Source organism: Corvus moneduloides, chromosome 1 (assembly GCF_009650955.1).
Source record: "Corvus moneduloides isolate bCorMon1 chromosome 1, bCorMon1.pri, whole genome shotgun sequence".
In the NCBI taxonomy this organism is placed as follows: domain Eukaryota; kingdom Metazoa; phylum Chordata; class Aves; order Passeriformes; family Corvidae; genus Corvus; species Corvus moneduloides.
In genome coordinates this window covers 114822425-114836806 of record NC_045476.1, presented here as the reverse complement: position 1 = coordinate 114836806, position 14382 = coordinate 114822425, and the positions used below count along the sequence as shown (strand labels likewise).

Genomic DNA, 14382 nt, shown 5'->3' with positions numbered 1-14382 from the left:
CCTAGCATGATCATTTTCTTCTAAATATGGAAGGCTGCCACCAACTCCACGTTGAACATTAGGTGTCTTGTAAGCTCTCTTGCAAAAGTGTGATGCATTTAGGATAGTAGGATAAACTTACAAAACCAAAACACTTGTAAGAAAACTTCAGACTACTTTGAATTTAAGCCTAAATACACAGCTGATACTACATCTTACTATAGAAAACGTAGGTTAAGGCAGCTAACAGACTTTTCTTTCTCCCCTACCACACTCAACTAGGAATAGCTCTAAGGGGAAAATTACTTGCTTGAGAAGCTTCAGTCTTCAGGCCACTTAAAATGTCAAGCCAGCTACAGACTCAGCGAACCCATGCTTGCTACAAGATGCCAGTGAGACAATGAGTTAAAAATGCAGACGGACCACTTAAAAAAATTCTTAGGAAATACAGCAAGATTTCTTTTATCTCCAAGTGTTCAGCACCTGTGAGATGTTATGTTCTATCATGCAGATCAGCACAGAAAGAGGGTTTATTTTTTTAAGTAGTTGCTATTCATCAAGCCAATTAGGCATCTGCAATTAGAACCCCTATAAAGCTTGCTTTAAAGCTGCTCCACGCCCATTGGAAGGAATGAAGCTGCACAACAATGCATCTCCTGTATGAACAGGTAGTCTGTTCAGCAAGTATTTAGGATTGTAACTTTGGCAACCTGAGCGACCAATTGAAGAGGCGGGGCCCAAAAGGCCCAGTACTGTGCTACAGGTAACACTATCTCCCCTCTCTCCTGAAGTCAGGAGGAACTAAACTGGTTACTTAAAGGTTGCATTTTTTCATAGTTCAAATGACTGCAATGAGAAGGCAGGAAACCAGACTGTTACATTTATCCAAGAGCATTGAATTACTACATCTGCTGTAGTCTCTTCCTTTTGCTTTTCCAGAGTATTGAGTTTTTAAGCATACTCATTTAAGCAGCTTTGCTTTTTCAGGTTTCTTTATTTAACATAGTGAGCATATAAAACTATGTCTCTTTTCAATTCAGTTTTATCTTTCACACAGTATTTCTATGGAATAGACAAGCTGCAGACTGTATAAAGCTACATTACCTAAAGCTCCTAAGTGCGTTAGTAAATGACACTCTACCCCTATTAAAGCAATGGAGACCTTCTTTAAACTATCATTAGGCAGATTAACTGAACATTATTTCATGAAACTTGCTACTTGATTAGACTACATAGCTGTAATATTTCAATTAATGGCTATGATAATTTCTGTTCTGATGAATTTTCAAATGCATTAAATGCACTTCCTTAAAACTGACAGTGCCTGGGAAGACTGCAGAATCTTTATCACTGAAGATTTCTTGAAACAGGTTGGACAAGCTTCTGTCAGCAATGACGCAGACATAATCCTACCTTAAGGGTACAGAGATGGACTAGATGACCTTCTAAAATCCCTTCCAGCTCCTTTTTCTATAATGATTTACTTTTGAGGAACTTCCAGCCATTTCCTTTCCGACAGCAATCTATCAATGAGATTGCTTTCCTCGTAAGTTTCTCTGCTTCTATGACTACAGTTTTTTCCTTATTGATATCTTCTGCTTTTCAGAGGTAAGCAGTAATTGAAAAAAACTAGACTATTTCTTTTATATAAAACACTGCTCACATTTCTATGCTGATATATATTTTTAGTACAGAGTTTTAGATTTGAATTAATCCTCAGAAACCATCTTGATAAGATCCACATGCAGCAAGCATCTAAATAATTATTTCAAGCCAGAGTTAAGAGCTAACACCTGTAGAAATAAATCAGTTTATAGAAAGCATTATTAAATTTCTTTAGTTTTCTGGGAACTATGCAAGTGTCCCACACATTCTACAGATAGGAAATAAAAGCAAATAGAGTTTTAATGACCATTATTCTGAGCTGCTGAGCACTTCTGAACTCCATGAAAAGTCAACTGACACTGCCATACCCAACATCTTTGGAAACTGGGATGTAGGTGTCCTACCCATTGTCGTATAATGAATTTAAGTTAAATAATAGCTATTTTGGCTGAAGAAGGCCAAAATTTGGATTTTTTTGCAAGCGATCAGTTTAAAAGAACAAGAAACTGGATTTTTTCACATAATGGTAGAAAACCACACCCTTTACAATATAGCAATATCAAAATTCAATAAAATCCCTTTTAAACTCCATGAGTTTAAAGGATTCTTCAGTCTACGTCCTATAGATATAACTCATATAACATGTCTGACCATGTCAAGTTCATGTGTCATAAATTCTGCTTTTCATGGATTTTAAATAAAAATAATTCCACCATTTCAGTGTTTAGTACATTGTACATGCAAAAAGCTTTTTCAACAACTACTAACTTTCCCTTAATCCACCTTCCACCACCTTTAAAATAAATTTTGCTGACATTCAGATTGGAAACTCATGAGTCAATTTTAATTCTTATTTATAGACTTCAGAAACAAGCAAAGTCTAGGCAAGTCTGTGTTTGATGTTTCTAAAATATCTTGCAGTACCATTTTCTATAAGAGGATCCCCACCTTCTGAAAAAATTAACTATCCTTCAGGCATGCCTTTGATGTTATCATGGAAGACCTAATTTTACCTAACACGGTGTGGGACATACTGACAAAGGGCTAGGCATGAAAAAGACTGCCTGGTGGCAAAATTACCTGGCCACACCCTGCATGCATTCTAAAGAGTATCTTGCTTGCATAAAGAAAACCCAAACTTGAAAATCACGTGCTGCACACCCCAAGAAACTAGAGAAAGGGTCACTTAGAAGAAGTCTCTACATCAGAGCTTTTTGTTTGTTAAGTTTTTGTTGTTCAGACATGCCATAGATTGCCAGATCCCATTCTGTCAGTATTTCCGCATTTATCTGTGGTTGACATCACACCCACTCCAAAAAGAACCATCAACAATTAAAAAAATAATTTTAATATAAAGAAGCCTGCTATAGTTTTCTTTTCAGTTTCCATATTGATATATGCTTTTTGGTTGCTTGGGTTTTTTTTAATAATTAACAACAAAGTGGCACAGCCCAGTGCTGCAAATTATTGAATCAAGACTTTCAGTAGGAGGCAGGTAACATACATAACTATAAAACAATCTCCAACAGTTTTTGAAATGAAAAAGTGATGGTATAACTGAACTGAAATGAACAGACCTGAAACTGTTTTGAGGCTGGTAGAAACAACCAAGGCCGCTGAAATGGTCTGGGTAAAGATCCACTTGCATGACTAAAGCTCTTAACTCACAAAAACTCACCCATTTTTATTCCAGCCTAATATAAATACTATTTCATGCATATGGATATGCTTGTTAGAAGATACAGTCTAATACTGTTTTAATTCCATTCAAAAGAATGGATCATGCACCTTTAGATTAGCAGAACAAAATGTTAACTTACGTTTTTAGCAAAAAAACCCTTACGAATACATCTTGCAAAACAATATTACAGTAACAATACATATGGTGCAATAATTCAACTTTTCTGAATTACTGAAGAATGGACAGACACTAACAGCCGATCTGTAGTAAGACTGCTACCACAGATCACATAAAGTAAGAATAATCATATTATAAAAACCTTATAAATTTTGCTGAGAAAATTTAGAACATTAAAATCTGAAGAAATCATTTTCACTTCAGTAGCATTAATCTGCAGTGCGATTTTGCACAAGTTAGGGGAAATAAACAATGCAAATAATTTTAATGTATCTGAAGCAACTAAAGCCAAAGGCAAAAGAAAAATAATCCATTGAATAACATGGTTTGGAAATTTTGAATCATAATCCATTAAAGATAAAGTAACATTTAAATATTTTGTAGGCAAGCAGAGATTCCATGTAACACTGTGTTACTTTTTCTTCACTGACCTAGCAGATCATTTATATGTGTTGATAGTTTAATCCTGTTTAACCAGGCTTAGGTGGTCAATCTCTAAGGGTCATTTGTAATCATCCAGTCCAACTTTCTGCAAAATGTAAAACATTAAAAATCTATTTAGTTCCACCCAGAGTATTCAAAGTTTTCCTGTGGTAACTGACAAACACCAACTTTAATCTGACAAACCCAAACTTTAATGATTTACCTTGTACTTCTTTATCATGACATTCTTTCAGTTTGGACCACAGTTCCTTGAAGAAATCTCCTGTAGGTTCTGCAGAACTAGGGCTCCCACAGCTTCGTCCAGATGCATTCATCTTGCTTTTTGCTGCTCCCAGCTTCTTTGACTCGCAGAAGTGGCTCACTCTCAAACTTTATATTTTAAATTACATAGTTATGAAACTGTTTCTGAAGAGAGGTGTACGTCTGTAACAACACAATGACAACACTTACATTTGAATTTATCAGAATATAACTTGTAGCCATGGATGAAATACTAAGTTTACTGTCTATCCTTGTCGAGGATATATATTTGTATACTTTTATACTGATAGTCACCCTGAAAGCTTGGATGATACTAAGTATTTTGCTACAGGTAATTACAAACTAACAGAATTTTCCTCCCCTTAAAAAGCCATCAACTTAAAATTAGATTAAAATACTTAGGAGTCTTTATTTTTTTCCTATCTAATTCCTGTTTTCCAAAAGTAAGCCATAGTGCCAAAATCTGGCTGTCAGTGAAAGCATTTGACGAAAGTTTTATCAGAGATGGATTTGTGTATATACATCCTTTTTATAAACTTGGATTCAAATTACACCCTTTTGCAAAGAAAAGCTCACATCCCCTTGAAGTCTTCATAATTCTACATTGAAATTATTCCCATTCCCTGATTTAAAAAAAAAAAGGAGATTAATCTCAAAATCTATAAATCTCCAAAACATTAACATTTGAGAAAACTATCAAAATCAGATAGCTCTGTCTTAAAAGCTTGACTGCCTGCAAAACTTAGGATAATTTACCCATAATTCTCACTTGTTTTGAAGGGTTTCTTACAGAGATGATGGCCTCAGGCATTCTACAGTGGTAGCATGGTACTCAGATCTGGCTCTGAGCCAAGCTAAGATTCAATTCTACTGGCACTGTGTGTCCAATATTGAAATACTCCTGTAATCGCTGTCCTTCAGTTCCCTCTCTGTGAAACTGGACATTCTAAGTTTTCCCTATTTTTATGCAGTCAATTTTAAACAAACACTTTTGAACAGGGACTGTCATTATCAGGTGGACATAGCTATCTCTATGTCTCTGTAATATAAAATACAGTAAAAAAAGAAAGATAGGTATTTTGTACTATTCCTAAATTAGCAACTTGAGCAAGCAAACCACCGTGCCTATATTGCCAAATGGAAGGAACTATTTGCTCTCAAATTTTCGAGGCATAAGGTATAGCTCAGCTGATACAAGGTCTATGACTAGTCAAGAAGCTGCATTTCCTATCTTGAGAGCCTTCAAACAACTTAAAGAGTATCTGAATGCAGCTACTGCATTTAGCTGGTCCCCCAGATTCACCACAATAAAACGTTCAGTGGTCAGTAACCAAGTGTAAGGCTTGGAGGCTTTGGTTCCACTCTCCTGTCTCGTCTCTCTGCGCACCATCCTAAGCAAGTCACTTTTTTTCAGTCTGGCTGTATTTACAATGAAATAAAAATAATGGAACAAAACATTATTCTCAACAGAAACACTTGAACTGTATGTTTACGATAGCATAAGGATACTTAAATGTTACAGTACTGAAGCAGACACCTCCACACTTGCTTTAACCTGCTCTGTCCATAGAAAATTCAGTGCCTATTTCAGTATATGGTTTCAAGTTAGCAAGTGTTATCTTCAGAGAAGTCCTTAACAGAAAATAAAATTACCTTTTCAAACTAGCAATGCCTACAATTCTCCAGCAGAAGTTGAACAACAGTTTGCTTGCATCTTGGCAGATGAAATGCTCCACTTTGTGTGCAGCCACATTAAGCCATCTCACAATGCTTCTTTGTGGAATCAATTGCCTAGCGACATTAGGAATGGCTTTCAAACTCTTGCTTTGCACCTTCAACTGATGCTTCAGGATTAAGCTTTTTCTCTATCAAGCACTAGGGCAGTGAAAACAACAAGCTTGCTTTCACTTACTGTTTCATATTTAAGTATGTCAGATGACTCATTTCCACGGAAAGGTCATCCGACTCTAGACAGTAAACGCTAGCCCTAATACTTGTTTGGGGCTTTTTTTCCCCAAGATGACTACAAGAAAAAAAAATGCACAAAGCCTGCTCAGAGTTTCTGCAAGTTATTAGTACATTAACCGACTACAAATAGGGAAAAAAGAGCAACGCATTTTCCCAAGCTTCATCTGCTTCAAGATCCCAAAATGATACACTGCTTCCCACAGGTGTTGAACCTCCCTTAAAATACAGGGCCCGCAAGAAGCGTTCAAGTCGAGCCTTTAACACGCCTGGGCAGCTGCACAGGCATAAAAGTGGTGGCTTAGTCTCCAGTCCTATGAAAGTGCTTGCCAGTCCTCAGGGGGAAAAAAAGCCTGAGCTGGATGTACGGACACTTGCAGGCAAAGACAGAAGTGGAAGCTGCGTGGGGGGAGGATGGAAGCACAGTGCTAGCCCTTCTCCCGGATGTCCTGCTTTGCTGCTATCCTGCCGACTGACGCTTTCATAGAACCACTTAAAAGCGTCCATTTCCCTCTTCTTCTACAAATAACTCCTTCCGGCACCCTGAAAACACGGCTTCAACAATGACTGCCTCCAGCAATCGATCAGCACCGGGAATGTGCCGAGGCTGCTTGTCGGAGCTGATACCTTCCCGCCAGGAACACACCGCCCCTCCGGGATTCTGGGGAGCACAAGGCGCCTTAATTCCCACCAAAAACCACCGGCTGCTCCTACAAACTCAACTCTCCTGTACCTCCCGGCGGTGAATTTTGTTCTCCTTTCCCTCTTGCAAGAACACCGCACAGAAAACTCACTCGAAAGACACGCCGGGATGCTCTGGGAAATCCTCCCATGACCAACACCTGGGAGCTTCCCGCCAGGCTTGGGTTACACCCCGCAGTCGGGACGTCAGAGGAGCGGTATGGCATGTCCCCCACACCGCTTCTCCCGAGCGGCGGGAGCCTCCCAAGCGGAGAGGACGGGGCTCCCTCGGGCAGGCGGGACAGTGCCTGTAGAGCGCCCGGCGGGGACCCGGAGGGGCTGCGGCGGGGCTGTGGCGGGCCCGTCTCCGGGGCGGAGCGGGAACGGCGCGCTCGCGGTCGCTCCCCGGTGGAGGACGAGGAGAGCGCGCGCCGTTACCTGGTTGGCTCCCGGCGGCTCCGCGCGCCAACGGCGGGAAAAAAGGAAAAACTGCGGCGAGCGCCGTCCCTGCCCAGGGAGGCGGCGCGCGGGCAGCTCTCGCGAGGCTTCCGTGCTGCTCTCGCGAGAAAGCGGGAAGTGAGGGGCTGCGTCCCCTCGGCCCGGAGCCCGGGCGCCCGCCCGCCGGGGGCTCAGGTGGCGGGAGTGATACGGCCACAGAATCACAGGATCAAGTGGGCTGGAAAAGACCGCTGAGGTCATCGAGTCCAGCCTTTGACCAAACACCGCCATGTCAACTAGACCACGGCACTAAGTGCAACGTCCTTAAACACGTCCAGGGACAGTGACTCCACTACCTCCCTGGGCATCCATTCCAATGTCTAATCGCCCTTTCTGTGAAGAAACTCTTCCTAAAGTCCAACCTAAGCCTCCTCTGGAGCAACCTGAGGCCGCTTCTTTTTGTCCTGTCACTTGTTGCCTGGCAGAAAAGGTTGACCCCCAGCTGGCTACAGCCTCCTTTCTGGTGGTTGTAGAGAGCGATAAGCTCTCATCTCAGCCTCCTCCAGGCCAAACAACCCCAGCTGCCTCAGCAGCACCTCATGGAACATGTGCTCCAGACACTTTACCAGCTCCGTTGCCCTTCTCTGGACATGCTCCAGCACCTCAATGTCCTTCCTGAATTGAGAGGCCCAAACCTGAACATAGCACTAGTGGTGCGGCCTCACCAGTGCCAAGCACAGGGTCCTGCTGGCCACAATATTTCTGACACAGGCCAGGATGCCATTAGCCTTCTTGACCACCTGGGCACACTGCTGGCTCATGTTCATTCATCAATGTCACCAGATGTTGTCCCAGCCCTCTCTTCCTGTGGCCTGGTACTTGGGGTTCCCACAGAGAGCTGCCAGAGGGGACAAGCCAGGCCCTGGCTGGTGCCCCAGTTCAGTGTTACCGCAGGCACAGAACAGTCTGGAAAAGCAAGGGTGTGTGCAAGAGTCTGCACTGAAACACGTGCTGCCCCTGCCTTCCTGAAAGAAGTTCTTGCTGGTTTAGATGTGAAGAGGGTCATTGGGGTGTACAACTGTGCCAGAAGTGGCCTTGCCTTTAGGGCTATGCTGTTAAATCTATCTGTGCCACAGGATTTGTAATCTGGTTGCTGGGGTTTACACGCAGAAGTATTTGCAGTGCTTCCCTTCTGCCTTCTTGATCTTAAGAGTTTCCATGGCTTGTCATTTTACTCTATGGCAGAGCAGCCTAGGCATATTTTTATGTTTTATGTGAGTATGGAAACCAGTAGGCACATATAATTAGTACAGCATAAGGCTGCTGAACTTTTTTGTCACTTCTCAATGTTATTTTTTTTCCCAAATTGCAGATCAATGTTCCTTCATTCATTGGGACCAGCCCTGCTGTCTGCAATGAGATAAACCCCTTGATTTTAAGAAGTTCTTAGTGATGAAATAGAAACAAAACACAGCTTTTCACTGTTACTATTCTGCCTTCACATGATTCCACTGGACCATTTTGGTATGTATGGAACTCTTGCGGAGGCAGCTTGGTGCCATGGCTAGAAGACACAATGGTGATCAGTTTGGAAGGGCCAGTGCTGAAACATATACCTTCTAGATTGCTAATAGCAATATTTTAAAAGTTAGGTGTTCAGGTATTTCATAATTGTTAGTAGCTGTTCCATCTAACTCTTTTTACATTACTCAGATCACTCAGGTTTCAAGAAAACATCATAAATAAGGAGCTACAGCATAAATAAAACTGGATCTGTAATACTATTTCAACACTTTTGAGGTATTTTGAAGTACTGGCAGACAAGAGATGGTCCATGATTCAGGCTTCAATCTGTTGTTCCCGTTTGTTGAAAATACTTTTTGTTTCCCATCAAGTATATACCATGAATTCTGAAGTATTTTGAAGAAATCTTGTACTTAACTTTTCTGCTCGTTCCTCACCATTGTTTAACCACTTGTTTTTCAACTTAAATAAAATTAAAGTGATATTCAGGAGCTCAGCAGCAGATTGCTTACATTGTAAGTTTGATCCATTACCAGATCAGTAGGCACATGGTGGAGCTAAGATTAGCTACATATTTTGGAAGAAGCTGTCATGTCATAATAGGCTGTGATAGACACTCCAGTCTTTCTAAATAATGCTTGTTGGCTGCTTTTCATTGTACTTTTGAAACTTCTGTAATCTAAAAGTTTGTGATGTAGGCAAGTAATAATTTCGTCAGAGTTGAGAGAAGCAGATGTCTTAAATCTACACACAGATCTGGTAAGTAGCAATAAAATAGCCCTCTTGCGGATTGATCAGATATTTTACCATAAGCTGTACCTTTCTTACTATTTATAGGAAGCACTCTGGCAAATAATTATGTCATCCCTTTTATTCCCCAATAAACTGTGAGCTGTTTGTTTTCATATTCTCTCATGTTGAACTTTACAGCAATATAAATCCACTGACTTCTACAGTGTTATCCTTATCTACTCCACAGTAAGTGAAAACGGATTAACACTAACGGTTGAACTTTACTTTTATCTCCCTTCCAGATTTATTTGATTTTATGTACTCTGTAATCACATAGTTGGCCACTGAACAGATTCCTGGCTCATTGAACAGGGTAGAAAACCATTGGAGAGTCTGATATTCCACAGTCACTTACACTGGGTGTCTTAAGATGACTAGTCTAACTGGAACTGCGTCTCATTCACCTCGTAAGAGTGATCACACACACCTAGACATTAGAACTGTGGGAAAAAGCTTCACTACTGCCGCGCTTGAACAGATACGAAACTTCCTGTGGTGTCATGGCTCGTGTCCAGATTTCGAAATAACCCTTGCTGTGGCACATGAAACTAGGTGACAGAACACTTATCCATGAGCAATTCTGCAAAAAGGGAATCTTATTTTGTCCTAGCCCATTTTAGACCTGGATAGGCTGAAATGTTTAATCCTGTAATAGTAGGTGGAGCTGTTGATTTTCAGTTACAGTTTAGTGGCAATGCTTTTCTTCTTGATGACTGGACTATTTACCAGCAAATCAGCTAATAACTGAAGTTCTGTTGTAAGAGTACTGCATTGTTGCAGCACAGATATACTTAGAAATAGCCTTTAATTCACACACCCCCCTCCCTTTTTGAGGGGTTGTACAGAGGCTGCATCAGTGTTTCTAACCACTCAGGTAGCAGCAGGTGACCTAGTTCAGTGCATATGCATGCAGAGTAGGGCTACAAGAGATTAGTAGAAAGATTACTTTTTTTGTTTATATTACTTTAAATTTAGATGTAAAGATTAAAACCAGCTTTGAATTACAATGGGAAGTCCAATTTAAATGTTTTATTTGCATTATGCATAAAGGTAGCCATTTAATTCTTTGCATATATATATACATATCTATATATATATATAAAATAAAATAGTGAGGTCCTTATGTATTTGCATCAGACATAATAGATTACACATGCATATACATGGCCAGTGTGTTCACAGCCTCCCTGTCTTAAAGATCTGCAACTGAAAGATAAATATATTGTTTAACTCTCTAGTCATGTTCATTTAATGAACTTTATGTTGCAGTTGCCAGTAAGGACATCAAAGGAGTCCAACTTCAGATTCAGCAAATAAGACCATATGGCACAGTTCAGCTGCTACCTAAATGGGATTTGAACTGGAAGTGTAGGAAATGGCAGTGCTCTGAATAGTATGGTTTCTTACATCTGGGAGGGCACACAGACCACAGACAACACCACTGCTGTCTGGCACAGGTGGTTGCTTTTTCTGGAAAAGTAGGGAGGAGCCACTCCATCACCCCCACTAGTTGAATCTGATTCTTCTCGAGTTGCTTGCGTGGCCACATTTGAAACTGAGCCAGGATCAAATTCCCTGATGCCAGTAACACTGTTCACTTTAAGGAACCCTCTTTGAAGTGCTTTCACTGCTCCTCCTCTGTAGTCAGAAATTGCCAGGGCTTATTCAACTGAAACTCTCAGGTCTCTTAGGAAGTCTTGATGGAGGGGAAACAAACAAAAAAAGCAACCTGAGGGATGCTGTTGCAGGACCCCAGTGCAGTGTTCCTGGTCTTCAGGCTTAAGCAACAGCACCTATTTGGGTTAGCTGCATGCAGAAATGCTTTGCTCCTACTGATGTTTCTCAGGTTAACATGACCACTTTGAGTAGTTATGCATATTTATCTTAGCTTTGGAAGGCTGAAGTAAAAGTTTACCTGTGCATGAATTCATGCCACCTACCTTTTACTGTAGTGAACAACATGAAGTCAGAGACAGAAAAGAAACAACATAAAGGAAGTAATATTTTACTTACCATTTGGGAAAAATAAATCCCCAAACAATAGCCCCTGCTCTTCCAGCCCCCTAAAAAATAAAAGGCAGCTGAAGAAGACTCAAATAAAACAGAACACATAAACTGGAGGGAGAGAGGATAGCAAGCAGCATTTAGAAAAAATAGTTTATTTAGTTTGAATTATAAACATGTTCAACATGTTCTGTGTTAAAATCCTATAGCTTTAGAAATCAAAGCTCTCTTGTAGCATTTTATAGGCTAGACACAGAGTTCTTGTGCAAACATGCGGTTCAGCCATATGTAATTTTTCTTTGGAAAACGGTTTATCCCTTAACAAGTTTTCCTTACGTATTTGATAGCAGAATCAACAGAGAATATAAGAAAATTAAACTTTTTTCCTGATGAATATTTTCAGCTTCTTTGAGACTACAAGACTTTTCTTATGTTCTTTTCTGTTTAGCCACACTTTGAAGAAAAAATTTTGCTCACAGATACAGCGCTACTAAAGAGAAGGTGATTTCAATTCATTGGTTTTTAAAACTGCTCAGGAGGTCTTTTTCTTGGCACTCTACAAAAGAATAATACTCATTCTAGCATCAACCTGGAAATAGCTGGCAGTAAACATAACTGAAGCTTCCTGTTGCGTGAGTACCATAAAGTCTTACATAATCCTGTATAGATATTTTGTATCTAGTGGTTTGTATCCACTGACTCTGATACGGGTTTTTTTCACATCACAAAAGAGACTAGTAATTGTTTTGCTTAAAGATAAACAAAATCAAGAATTCCTGGGAGATGGAAGTAGCTGTGTGAGGGTTTTTTTAAATGTAGCTACACAGAAGTTGAGAAGATTCACATTTACTGAAGTTAAAGAGTTATTTTGTCCTAACAGGCATGACAAAACCTGTCTTCATTCCTTTCTATTCAGCTCAGCAAGTAGTTCTGTGCTCCAGTAGTTAATCAGTTACCAGATTCCACAGCTTTTGTTTTCACACTGTTTAATTTTTCTTATTTGACACAGAACCTGTGAATGGATTCAGCTGCAGATACAGGTACAACTTTCAGGTCAGCCTACTCTTTATGACTAGCACTGCTTTTTATTACCATTACCACCACCGTTACTCACTCTAAACAGGTAAATTTCTAATAAGTATGTAGAAAGAAAGCAGGAAGAATGACAGGTAAGTTTCCTATTTTACCATGAAGCTAACTCTGAGTAGGTAAATCTAGGCTTAAGTAGCTCACTCTATAAAATTGAACAATTAAAAAAGTTAGTCTGGCAAGAATTAGTAACCACACATCTTACTGTAATGGCACTATGCCTTATCACTACACTGCTGTTATGTGGCAGAGATTATAAAAACACTGTATAAAAGAGAAGACCAATAAGCAATACTTAAGTGAACTGCTCAAAATACTAAGCTGTTGGCAGTGGAGTTTTTATCTCTCACTCCCGTGCTAAGTTCATTGAACTGTCTCTCCAGTAAATACTCTGCAGACAGAGCAGATGATATTGAGCTGCACAAAGAAGGCTCAAACAGCTGCAATTACAAAAATCCTGTCAACAAGTGCCATAGAGACTGGCAGTACTCAGACACATTAAGGAGAGACCCTTCAAACATCAGAGAATTTTTTTGCTTTAGGTTATCTTAAATTAATTTTAAAGAAAGATTTTCAAAACTCACCCTTCTGTTTGAATTGTGAAAAGTTCTGTTCTTGGTCGGGGTGATAAATATTTACTATTGACTTCCCCTCCAGCTATAAACCTCAAGTGTAAGTGAGATGAGGAAGCCACTGTGGACCACACTAGAGAATGCCGAGAGGAGATCTGCTGCACCTAAGATATATACAATGTGCAATGGATAACCTAATATGCCTTTCATTTAACTGGCTGGGCAGGTTTCTGCATTCTGGAGAGCATGGAATCATACCAGAATTTGTTGGCATAACAGGCCTGTCAGACCGGTTCCTAGGGCGCCCAGGAACCTGCCCAACCAGTCTGCATCAAAGGCTGGCCCAACATGCTGCAGCTCAGCTCGGCTGGGGAGGCTTCTACGCCGCGAATTATTCACGCCTCTGTCAACTCCCAACATACTACTCAGAGAGAATGATGTAGCCTCCAGCAAAATAATTTACCGAGGGGTAGGGGAGTGATACATCCTTGTTAAGTGGAGCAAGATCTTATTGTTATAAATTTTGTTTCATTTTATATGCAGATGAACTGGGCTAGAGGTCTGTCAGCACAAGTGCAAAGAGAAACAGGGAAGAAAATGTCTTTTTTTTAAACAATACTAACAGTAACAACTTATTATAATGAAATAACACCAAATTTTTAGTGTGACCAGCTAAAAACCCCCGAAATTGTGCACTAATTCAGATTTATTTCTGGTACAAAATGTATTTACTCTATGCATAGGTTCGAACATATTTTTGTTACCACATGGGAGACGGCACATTGGGAGCTTGCATGTGGAATATCCACCTTGTGAGTTTGGTAGAGCCCTAGGTCTGTGCAAGCTGACCCTGAATTACTGCACAGCCTGTTTCAAGGTGAAACAGTTTAGAGAACATGGCGTGTATGGGACATGCTTCCATAACTGTGAGGAACTACAACAGCTGCCCTGTTACAATAGCACATGGGCTGCAACAGCAGCTGCACTGCTTCTTGTTCATGGCTGTGGGGCAAGAATACTTGCACAGCAGTCCTGCATATTGCATAGTTATTCAGGCTGTAGGCAGAGATCAGGATATGCCCTGACAGAAGCCTGCATCTGTGTAAACTTAGTACTTTTTTTTTTTCCAGATACAAATATAGGCTATAATTTTCAGATCTCCTGCTGTGA

The 14382-nt window shown here is 40.3% G+C and overlaps 1 protein-coding gene across 5 annotated transcripts in view; it reads right to left on the bottom strand.

Moving 5' to 3' along the window:
* RBBP8 (RB binding protein 8, endonuclease) overlaps positions 1 to 14085 on the bottom strand; it is a 42247-nt gene extending 28162 nt beyond the window's left edge. Inside the window, exons 1-3 of one of the 5 annotated variants that reach the window (XM_032123477.1) lie at positions 13225 to 14085; positions 11561 to 11610; positions 4089 to 4309 (exon numbers count right to left, since the gene is read on the bottom strand). In XM_032123477.1, coding sequence (XP_031979368.1) covers positions 4089 to 4200 — 112 coding nt within the window. In that variant the 5' untranslated portion in view covers positions 4201 to 4309; positions 11561 to 11610; positions 13225 to 14085. Of the gene's footprint in view, positions 1 to 4088; positions 4310 to 5800; positions 6697 to 6906; positions 7165 to 7231; positions 7339 to 11560; positions 11611 to 13224 lie in introns of those variants that run through there. The other 4 variants (XM_032123480.1, XM_032123481.1, XM_032123476.1 and 1 more) reach the window with 4 other exon arrangements.
* Positions 14086 to 14382: the final 297 nt, after the last annotated feature.